This window comes from Odontomachus brunneus, unplaced genomic scaffold, assembly GCF_010583005.1.
Source record: "Odontomachus brunneus isolate Ranch 3 - 2012 unplaced genomic scaffold, Obru_v1 Obru_scaffold_030, whole genome shotgun sequence".
Taxonomy (NCBI): Eukaryota; Metazoa; Arthropoda; class Insecta; order Hymenoptera; family Formicidae; genus Odontomachus; species Odontomachus brunneus.
In genome coordinates this window covers 276,563-288,517 of record NW_022639480.1, presented here as the reverse complement: position 1 = coordinate 288,517, position 11,955 = coordinate 276,563, and the positions used below count along the sequence as shown (strand labels likewise).

At 36.2% G+C, this 11,955-nt stretch overlaps 1 protein-coding gene across 2 annotated transcripts in view; it reads left to right on the top strand.

Moving 5' to 3' along the window:
- Nucleotides 1–11,955, top strand: part of LOC116843207 (facilitated trehalose transporter Tret1-like) — a 58,804-nt gene that overhangs the window by 18,715 nt on the left and 28,134 nt on the right. Inside the window, exon 1 of one of the 2 annotated variants that reach the window (XM_032813429.1) lies at nt 9,097–9,509. The exons of the other annotated variant lie outside the window; for it this stretch is intronic. Within the exon in view, the coding sequence (XP_032669320.1) occupies nt 9,445–9,509 (65 nt within the window). The 5' untranslated portion in view covers nt 9,097–9,444. Of the gene's footprint in view, nt 1–9,096; nt 9,510–11,955 lie in introns of those variants that run through there. 2 annotated transcript variants of the gene reach the window in all.

Sequence of the window (11,955 nt, the reverse complement as noted above, 5' to 3'; positions counted from 1 at the left end):
TATATATATATATATATATATATATATATATATATATATATATATATATATATATATATATATAAATCTAAATTCTCTTTATTTAAACCAAATATTGTTTACTTAAATCAGATAAACAATATTTGATTTAAATAAAGAGAATTTAGGTTTAAGTAAATATGTTAATGGTACCTATCAAAGAAATATTTGTTGATTTTAAGATAATTTTTCCCTCAGTGTATACTATACTGTTTCTGATAATAAATGCAATTTTCATTCATAAAATAACTGAGATAGAGTATATATGCGGACAAGATAAAGTTGCACTGAGAGAAAAAAATAGTTGGAATAACTATAATCTCACTATATTTTATAGTTCATTTTGGCCTCAAACATATATTTATAGTTCATATAAATATAAAGATATAGCATAATTAAAACAGATTTATAGTCACCATCTTATTACTCTATTTATATAGTAAAGCACGCTTTGGGCATATAGTTACATGTACCTATATTTTCCAAATATTCCAATTGTATTGACTATATAAAATAGTTAATTTCTCTTACCATTCAATATTTGCAACCTTACTATATTTTTTATTTTAAATGATTATTTCAATTCTTGGTAAAAGTTTTACCTGGGTCAGTTATTCTGTGCTTATATTGTAAATATTACAAACATTATGCTGAAATTTACTATGAAAATAATATTCCTAACTATAATCTTTTTACTATGCCATTATAGTTCCAAGTATCATACATTTTTCCTTCAGAGTGACTCATAATTAAGGCAGGAGGGCTTTCGCATGAAGCGAGCCGCGTGATCGAGAACGAGAACGCGAGCTGCAAACGAACGCGACGAAGGACACTTCCTTTGTCAAGTTCATCCTAATGGAGAACTCGAAGTCCGCATTCGACGTTCGCACTTTGTCCGATTGACGTACGCCGAACGTCTATTGTCATTTTATTTGTTGCTCGTGTGTGGTCATGGCATTTCGCGCCGCTCTGCTCGAAATGTTGTCGTCGGAGAATCGCGTCGTGATTGGAATGCGCGAGTCCGGTCTCTCGGCCGGCACAGGTGTCATCGCGGTGCTTTTCCACTCAGTGGAAAACCCGTCGGGCGGTATGTTTTCATCCGTGCGCTGAAAAAAAAAAAAAAATGAGGAAAAGAAGCGGATAGAAAGAGGCGAGTGTCGGAACTGCGCAAATTTTGTTGCGCAAGCCACGGTCGAGTCCGACGTGAAAATTCGACGCTGCGAAGTTTAATCAGCGATCGAAGGTCAACTAAACAAAACAGTCCAACCGAAACAGTTATCACGTGCTATGATACAGATGTTTTTCAACTGTCGACAGTTTGATCGACTCGCCGCTGTTCGCCCCCCTCGCGTTGGTATTTAATTGATGCTCGTGAGAGACATACGCGTTCACTCGAGTCGTCGCTTGCAGCGAGACTAAAAAAGTATACGACTGAAGTACATTTCTTGCAACGTGGTGGATTCACATCGTATCCAGATACGATGGAAATGACTAAAAGGGTTTAGTATACGGAGAAAAATAATTTGCTGGCCCAGAAAATTTTCTGCTGCTCCAGCAAAATCTTTTCGTTATTATATGGACGGCAAAGAGTACTAATCTATTTGCTAGATACAATTTTCTGAAATTTTCTACAAATTATTTTGCTATAAGAACCATGACGAATTTATATAAGCAGTTGCAGTTTTGCTCTGATAGCAAATAAATTTGTTAAGAATACAGGATTTTGCATCAAATTAACGTGATTCTTAGGACAAATACACTCAACAGATTTTTTCAACGAAACTACTTCTGTGCTCTGATAAGGAATAATTTGTAAAATTAGTTATGTTAAATAAACTTTTTTGATGTCACTACGAATATGCAGTAGCAACGACGATTTTGCTAAAAGAGCAAAATTATTTTTCTCCGTGTAGGTTTGATCTAATAAATATTGAGTTTTGTTGAAGCTTGGAGTGTACTAAAATCCACGAATTATTGAGATAGCGAAGTGGCGAACTCCACAAATGTCGATAGCGTCAACATCACATGTCAGATAAGCACAATCACGCTATCCTCTTCATTTTGTGTATACGCGGAAAAAAGATTGCAGCTCTAATTGGTTAAGGAACAGAGATGAAAAACATACGATACACTTACACGGTTTACCAACAAGAACGTCCAAGAATGAATTGAAGCAATGCACGATACTTTGTTAAACCGAATCAGTGAAACATCATTGAAAGCAATAAATATACACTGATTTGCAGCTATAAGTACAGCACTGAAACTGCTCAGTGCTATACTTATAACTGATATCAGTGACTATTCACTGATTTACTTTAACCCATTAACGCTCAAATGTGCTGAAATTTTACGTTGATTTGAGCCATTTATTTTACAACGGAAATGAGGTCTGTTGTTTATAAAAAGTACCATTTCTACTAATTTCGATGTCGCTCTATCGAATAGCGTTGACAAATTTAAAAAAAGTCGCAATTTATGCAAAATTTTTGCAAAATAAAATAAAAAAACATGTTTTTAGGGCTAATTTTTTCTCCTCCCGCTATTTTCTCCATAAAAACGTGTTAGTATCGCTCGGGAAAGTGTTCCCGACACTTTAACTTAAAAAATATGCCATGGGTATTTTTTTCAACGAACATGGCGGTACCAAAGTGGCAATCGATTTGAAGCGTTTAATTCGAATTTTCGTTTATATTTGGTTATTGAAATTGTTGTACTATGTAATTACTATGTAAATTACTATATAATTTTGTAGTAATATTGACTATTCACTAAATATATATATTAGCAAATCTCTTAGCTATCACAACTAAATAACTTTTACTATGAAAGCAAGAAAATTTGCTCCTGCAGTTAATATTTTTAGTTGTCCATATATTAGCAAATCATTCTTTTTCGTGTAAAAACATGCGTCTTTTTATTCTATTTTGCAAAAATTTTGCATAAATTGCGATTTTTTTTTAAAACTTTCTCAACGCTATTCGATAGAACGGCGATAGAAATTTCCTATCGAAATTGATAGGAATGGTTACTCTTTATAAACAAAGATCTCATTTCCGTAGTAAAATAAGTGGCTCAAATCATCGTAAAGTTTCAACACATTTGGACGTTAATGGGTTAAGAGAGTAATGGGTTACGAGAAATTTTTCGAGTTCTCAGCTGGATAGTGTTGCGTCAGTGTCATTTAGTCAGCTGGTGTTAGTCAGCCCGCGGCGACTTGCGCTCGGCGGCGCAAGGACGAGGAAGGAGGACGAGACTAATCGTCGGCGAATTTTCCGCGAGGTTCCCGGCGAGGCTCTCGGCGAGCAACAAAGTGCGACCGACGTGGTGCATGCACTGTGCTGCTGATGTCGCGTGTGCGGATCACGGTGGATACCGCTGGAGTTAACTCGCCGCGGCACGCGAGAGACGGCCGTAACGAGCCGCTCAATTGATTAATTACCGTGGCCGGCACGGCATACGATGTAATCGGCGATGTTTTTGCTCGAAAGGAGCCGCCGGTCCTTGGGGCCGCGCACGGAAAAAACGTTTGGTCGGATTAAGCAAATTTCCGGTGAAATACGAACGAGCCCGGAAAATTTCCGTGGAGGTTACCGGAGTTCTGTTCGAGTCGACCAGAAATTTTGTTGGCACGAAGCAGAAGTCTGGCAGCTCCGGCCGAAATTTCTGGCTCGTTTTATACCTCAGAAAAATTTGCGACGAGGCTCCTCGCCGCGGCCATGTTGGATCTGTGACGTCAAGGCGAGGAATGAACGAAAATTGCGTGGTATTTCTAAATAAAGATAAATACGAGCGAAAGATCGCATACTTGTAACACTTTCCGAAAACTATTCCTTCCTCCTGACGATTAGTAAATAGTCGTATAATAAATGGTAAAATGAATTATGCAGACTTGCTTCACCATATTTATTATACGACTATTTATTGATCATCAAGGAAAGAGGATAGCTATCGCACAATTTTGTGCTCAAGCAATCTCAAATGCTCTCTCGTCTATGTTTATCTTTGTTCAGAAATGACACGCAACTTTCGTCAGTATGTCATTCCTCGCATCTGGCGTTATAAATCCGATATGGCCGGCGAGGTATTAGAACTCTGGAAGCGTAAACATCAGAAAGTTACGTAAACAACTTAAATATAGACCAATTTTATTCAACGCATTATTTTTTACTCAATTCAGTATTCAGAAACTTAAAAATAAGTAAAAACTATAATTAAAATTCAATGCTTTTTTATCGGTATAGAAAACATTGAGAGGTATAAATGCATAAATATTTCTGCGTCTCAGTGAAGTTAAAAGCAGTTGTAATGAAAAAACGAGGCATACATTTTCAAGAACGGCAACGTTAGAGTTGGTCTGTGTTAGTGTCGGTCTACAATATTGCTTTAAGCTTTAAATCTTAAGCAACTGACCAACCACAATTGTTCTCTTTACGTCTCAAGAATAATCGATTGTGATTGGTCAGTTGCTTACGACTTAAAGTTTAAAGCGAGGTTGTAGCCCGACACTAAACGTTAAGCAGAATCTACAATGAGAACTTAAACCGTAAAACTTAAGCTTTAAGTCTAAAGCCGAAAGAAATTGACCAATCACAGTCGATACAGGCTTAAAGCTTAAATTTTATGCAAAGAAGAATTTTTATTTAATGGTTCTTATTGATAAATCAAAAACTAAGGGGAATAAGGACGTAATGTTATAAAACTAAATTAAAATTAAAATTAAGTAATTTTAATTAAAATTATTTTATTTTAATTAAAATTAAATTAAATTAAATTAAATTAAATTTAGTTTAATTATAATTTAATTTTAATTAAAATTTAAATTAACGAAATTAAAATTAAAAATTTTTTTATTTGATTATTTGAGTAAGTAAAACAAATTTTTTACCTTTACATAAGCGAGAATAGATACTAGCTGTCTTATAGCTAGTTTTATAACACTACGTCATCCGTGTTAGTGGTTCTATAGGCCTTTATTCCCCCTAGTTTTTGATTTATCAATAAGAACCATTAAATAAAAATTGACCGATCACAATCAAATATGAGGAAAATAATCGACTGTGATTGATCAATATCTTACGGCTTCAGAATTAAAACTTAAGTTTTACGGTTTAAGTTCTCATTGTAGATCCCGCATTACGCATATTCAGACTTTTAGGGTTAATTCGACCAAATTTTTTTTAGCGCGCGGAGCGACCGTGACGTTCCGACACGATTTCCGCCCGACGTTTCCGCGACACGCATTCGCGTCACCTGTGTGACGACGTGTTTGTCACATTTCATTCGCCTCACACCGGCAGAACAGCTCAATGCGGCTCGAACGAATTGCATAAGCAGCGTCCGCAGGAAGACGACGACAATAACAATGATGATAATAATCGATGGAGAATATTCGCGGAGCAATTTGCGGAGCGATTCGCGGAGCGATTCGCGGAACGGGGACCGCGATCTTGCGCCTTCCCGACGGCGGCAATCTCGCGAGAGGATCGTCGTGCTTAATTGGCAGATGATGATTCATAGAGCCGCCGGGAATCGTTCACCTCGAATTCGCCGAATGAGAGGCGCGTTTCAGGGGATGCTGAAGTGGATAACGAGTTCCGAAAATGTTCGATAACGTCAGGGGACGATCGTCTCTAACACAATCACACTGTATCCTTTTCGTGTTTCTTGTGCACTGAGAAGAAAATATCTCAAAATTAACAAATGTTCATTAAGTGGATGCTACACTGAGAGAAAAAATATAGTTGCTTTCGGCGTCAACTATACTTTTTTGTGATTTTAACCAGAAAAGTAATTAGGAGAACCATCTTTCTAATAACACTTACTAAAATAATGGTTCTTCTAATTATTTTTGTGGTTAAAATCACAAAAGCGTATAGTTGACGCCAAAGGCAACTATATTTTTCACTCAGTGCATTAACGTATTTACTTAAGGGAGATAAACACTGTGAAAAAAGCTTTTTTTAGCGAATTTTTTGTAACGTCCATAAAGCAGATAGATAGAAGCAGTTTTTTTCATTGAATTAGTCATCTTTTGAACTATTGAAAAATATTTTTCTATTTGATGAAATACATTTTTATTTTGGTACAAAATGTGTCTGTAGTAAGCTCTGCACGCTCCATCGGCCCTGCACCTGGAGTCCTTAAAAGTCATCCGAAATAAAAAAACTCAAGATTTTCTTAAAGTATATGAATGTAGTTTCAGTTAAGCGTACGAAAATTGTAATATTTTAATTATTCGCAAAATAGCGCACGTTTAAAAAAATGTTCGAAAACCGTCTAAAATAAAAGTACTGTTTTTATTGACATTTTTGGGGGAAATTTCAATCGTAAAAAAAAATCAGTATCTACGTTCATATACTTTAAGAAAATCTTGGGTTTTTTTATTTCAGATGACTTTTAAGGACTCCAGATGCAGAACTGATGGAGCTTGCAGGGCCTACTACAGAGAGACATGTTTTATACCAAAATAAAAATGTATTTCATCAAATAGAAAAATACTTTTCAACAATTCAAAAGATGATTAATTTAATGCAAAAACATTAATTTATCTATCTGCTTTATGGGCGTTACAAAAAATTTGCTAAAAAGAGCTTTTTTCACAATGTTTATCTCTCTTAAACCAGAATTCTTTTTATTTAAACCAAGTATTGTTTGTTCAGTTTAAATAAACAATACTCTGTTTAAATGAAGAAAATATATTAATGGTATTCACTTAATAAATATTTGTTAATTTTTAAATATTTTTTTCCTCAATATATATACAGAACTTACGAAAATGTGTGTTGCCTTGTTTTACTATATTCAGTAAAAAACTAGTAACCACACAAGTGTAGAAATCTTTCTGCAAACTTCTGAATTCAAACGCGAACGTACAGCAATATTTTTCAAAATTTTCCTGTTTGGAACATCTACACTTTCGGTACATCTACAAGCTGCGGAATTTTTAGATCAGGCAAATATTACGCTGACAGCTTGAGATTTTATATTAAAAATTGTGTTCTTTTCGTCACATATTGAGCAATCCTATTTATTTTTGCACGTACTTTCATTGTGTCGAAACATTTGTAATTCTGTACAACCAACACGTAAATTTTATAGAAAAATGTCAGTGTTCTGTCGGTAAAATTTCCAGAAATCCGGGGAGTTGCGGAATGATATGTCTCGCGCAACTTTGTGGAAGCATTAACGTTCTTAGTCTATTAACGGTTATCTGACTGTAATTATATTCCTACAGAAACATTATCTCTGAAATTGTCTCTATATCGTGCACGCTCGTAGACACACTTGAGAAACACATTTCCTGTGTGCACTTAGAATTGTATGTGTGCGTGCGCGCGCGCACACTCGTAACACACAAGCAGAAAAATTAATTAGTCTCCGAAGGTCGCCCGGGATTCTCTCTTAATTGCCTCGTCTAAATTTATCGACGTTAATCGTGAGCGCGCGGGGTTAATAACGGATTCCTTTCGTTTGTTTTCGCGTAGTTTTCCGCGAAGCTCTGTCCAAACTGACGGAATTGCTCTTCATCGTCGACAGAGTTTCGAGAGCGGCTAGTCGAGCGCGCGTTTATTCGGCGTGAGAGAGTAAGCCGCGTGCAAATGACGAGTCGCGTAATATATCTTAATCAGCCGACGACGAGATCGCACGCAGTCTGTAATCACTCGTGCCGATAAAAGCGCGAGCGTAAACGCGGCGACGCGTTGCGCGCTTGATTCGAGCTGAAGGCAAATAAATAACGGTAAATCACGCCCACATTGTATGATTCTGTGTACGCTTGCAAGAGTTGGTATGATATCAAAGCCACTTTTATTTATTAACGATGATATAATATTGAAGAAGGAGAAGTATTGGCGGTTGTTATCGATAACCGCCTTTTGCCGCCTTTCGGCCAATATTCTCTCCCCGCAGTTCTCGCAAATCAATCTTTCAGTTGTTCCGGCAGTTTCGTCTCGATTAAAGTGGCAAAGCGCGTAGTGGCGAGGATGAACTTCACCTGGCTCCATCTTCGATCGCGTGAAATGTTACGTTCGGAACTATAAATTGTCAACCATCAATTCAGGTCGAGCACGATTAATATCTGAAAAGTAAAAAGCAATTTGAAGGAAAACACTTACTAAGTCGCTGTTATAGCTATCTTCTATTTATGGCCTTACGAACTCTTGCAGATATTTAGTATCTTGCCCATTCGATGAATTATTTCGAGCTCTTTCAGGCTCTTTTATCTCTCTTTCCACTTTTTTCTCATATTTTTTTTAATGTTTTTTACTTTTGTTTTACATTTTTTTCCTTTTTTATGTCTGTTTGATGAATTGCTCCGAGATTGGTTGGGCTATCGCACCTAAAAGAATGTAATCTCATCCTTATACTGAGAAAAGAAATACTCGAAAATTTATTCGTGGGATATAAAGTGTGTTTATGAAATAAACTTTGATCCTGCGAATAAATTTTTAAGTATCTTTTCTTAGTGTAGCGGAGAGGGAGAGAGTCTTCTTATATATATGGACCTCAAGGAAATTCTTCTAGAAGCAAAAAAAAATATTCCAAGCAAAGTATTATTCCTTTTTATTAGAAGAGAAATTTTTGCTGAGAGTATGAGATTACAGGAAGTAACATCTTGCAACTAAAGTTCTTTTTTTCAGTCAGAGAATATTTCTCTTTTAGTTCTAGAAGAATCCTCTTGTGAATCTTTCCTGTTTTTCCTCTTTTTTCAATCTTTTATTTCTCATTTTTTATTTTTTTCTATTTTAATTTGATTTCTTTTCCCGGTCTATTTTTCGTAAAAAGCAATAAAAAAGGCGCAGCGAGATCATCGCATAAGGGAGATCTGGGGATCGACAAATTTCGAATCCAATATGGGAAAAAAGATTTGGTTGAATTAACCAAATATCTGGTCGAATATGAACGATCCAGAAATTCCGATTGAAGTAAAATTCTGTTTAAGTTAACAAGATTTTTGGCAGACTAACCAAACATATCTGATTATTTAACCAGAGAGTAAAAGACATGTCTGGTTAAATAATAAAGTCTGCCAAAAATCTTGTTAACTTAAACAGAATTTTACTTCAATCGGAATTTCTGGATCGTTCATATTCGACCAGATATTTGGTTAATCCAACCGAATCTTTTTTTTCCGTTGAACTATTCGAAATTGTACGGTCTCGGCCGCGCAGAGAAAGTCTAAACGACGGCGGATCCGCGTTTCGAGCTTAGCCGCGTGTCGCGCCTCCTTCGTCGCGGAGCGCAACGAACGTGGACGGCGGCGGCGTGGAAATGAGCGAAATTAAAGAAAACAAGACGCGACGAGCACATGACTGCTCGGATTGATAGCGGTAAACTCGTGACGGCGGTGAAACAGCCGATAAAGCACCGAGCACGATTTAATCGGCCACTACTGGCCACGTACGTGTTCAGTTCTTCGCCGTCATGTCCGGGACGAGGAATTACGAGACGTTCAAGAGCAGCGGGCCTGTGCCGGCGCTCTCCACGAAGTGAGTATTCGGCTGTATTGAACGTCGCTTTTTATCTGTTGCCGTTGTCTCGTCATCGTTGTTGTCGTTGCTCGCGATACCTTGCGACCAGAAATGGAAAACGGCATGGCCACACACCGACTTTCATGATTTTTCAACGCGGCTCCCGGCTCAGATAAGATAGGCCGCCTACGTTTCCGATAAGTATCCGTCGATCAACATCGTCGAGGACGTCGTAGACAGTGACTTCGGAGACCCGCTATCATCTTTAGCCCAGATCTGCAATGTGCTCTTCGCTTTCCGTTTCTTCATTCTCTTCCGATTGAAACGTTAAACCTCAAGCCGGAAAAAGATAGAGATCAGGAAAGAGAAAGTGAAAGGCACATTGTAGATCTGGTTTTACTTTTATACAACATACTTGAAAAAACTCGATTATGTGAAATATCTAAGGGAGCATTCAAATAGGCTACCTTCAAAAAGTTATTCTTTAGAAAAAGTTATCATCTCGGGAAAGCTCTTTTTACTTGACCTTGCATTTCCAAAATTTCCTTTTGAGGGACATTTTTCTGAAAATTTACGGCGTATGTAAAGCGAACGATAAATTTTTCTCAGCAAGGATATTTCGGGATGCAAATCATTTCCCTTTCATTTTTCGTGCCGAACAGTGTCAGGCAAGATTCCTTTTGAGGGAAATTGCTCGGTATTTGGAGCTTGATAGCTCGTCATGTGCGTGTTGGTTACAATGAGAAGAATCCCGCCACGTTATCCAATCGTAACGAACGTCATCACGATTACCGGCTGTTTGCCGAAGTTCTCATTAACACCGTAACGATTCGCTCGGGTTATCTCGTGTCCACCTATTGTTTTTACGTATTGCCACTTTGTGACGTTATTTTTTATCAAACATTTCAGAAATAAGACTCAAGTAGTGTCCAATTAAATTGCTGTAATATTTCAAAGCCAGTCGGAGCCAGTCACAGGATTTAGTCTGCGCGATTCAACTTTCATTATGGGAGGATAATAATGTTTTACAATATATTCCAGTGACATTAAGGCTTCTAATCCCTCGCTTCTCGCCTATCTCTTTTTAATGATATCAGAAGCGGGAAAATACATGCTAAAAATTCTTGCCAAATACGTTGAAAAATATATATTCATAAAGTAACACTTGCAATTGATTAAACAAATTTGATTAAATTAAATTATATTAAATTAAATTAAATAATAATATTTATAATATAATTATAATTATAATTATTAATAATTATAAAATTAATATTATAAGTATTATATAAATATAATATTATATATATATATTAATATAAATATAATATATTTTTATAATATTTATGATAATATTTTAATTATATTAAGTTTTAATAAGATATTCCGTGCACTCCCCTTTTATTCTAACAATCAATAATTTATTGTAAATTAACCTGAATAGAAATAGGCGAAGAAATAGGTTAAGAAGATTGTATGTTATGTTATTAATTTACGACAAATTATTGATTGTTAGAACAAGGGAAATGTATGAAATATCTTACAAATTTGTTTATTCGATTGCAAATATTACTTTATGGATATATCTTTTTATTTGAATGCATTTTGCAAGAATTCTTAGCATGCATTTTCTCGCTTCTGACGTCATTAAAAAGAGATAGATAATACAAAAGATCATAAAACTTTGTCTATACGAATATGAGTATCTCGGATATTCGTATTTATGTAAAATATTTATGTAAAGTTACGTGATGAGATTCTTTTCGGTGTGATTAATACACACATAACGAGCTATCAAGCTCTAAATAGCGCGATTCCCCTTGGAACAAATTTTACTTGACGCTGTTCGGCACGAAAAACAAAAGGGGAAACGATCTCCCACGGTAAAGAAGCATCTCGAAATGTGCTTGCTGAGGAAGATTTATCGTTCGCTTTACATACATCGTGGATTTCCAGTAAAATTTTCCTCAAAAAGAACGTTTTGGAATACGAGCCAAGTATTTTATACAAATATGAGACCTCGTGACTCTTACCTCTGATATTTTGATACGCATAATGCACTTATTATAAATACGCATAATGTACTTATTATACAGTATTTAAGAATGTGCTATGAGAAAAGTGGCGTTGTGCAGAACTGCTTAAGATTATTGCTCGGAACAAGAAGATCGAAAGAGACCCGAACAAGATCAAAAGATTAATATTGATAATTATCGAGTGCATCACATTGATCAAGCAGCGCCACCAAATATAGAAAATCAAATCGACGATTTAAACGACTGCCTGCTCGATTCCCGCTTCCTCGGCGTCAATGCAAATTTCAATTGCGTGGCAAGTTATGTTGAAGTCATGTGTGTCTTGATAAAGTGGAAAATTAATTCTCATTTTCTGTTTCTCGCTCTATCGCTCTCTTTCTCTCTCTCTCTCCCTCCCCTTCTCTCTCTCTCTCTCTCTCTCTCTCTCT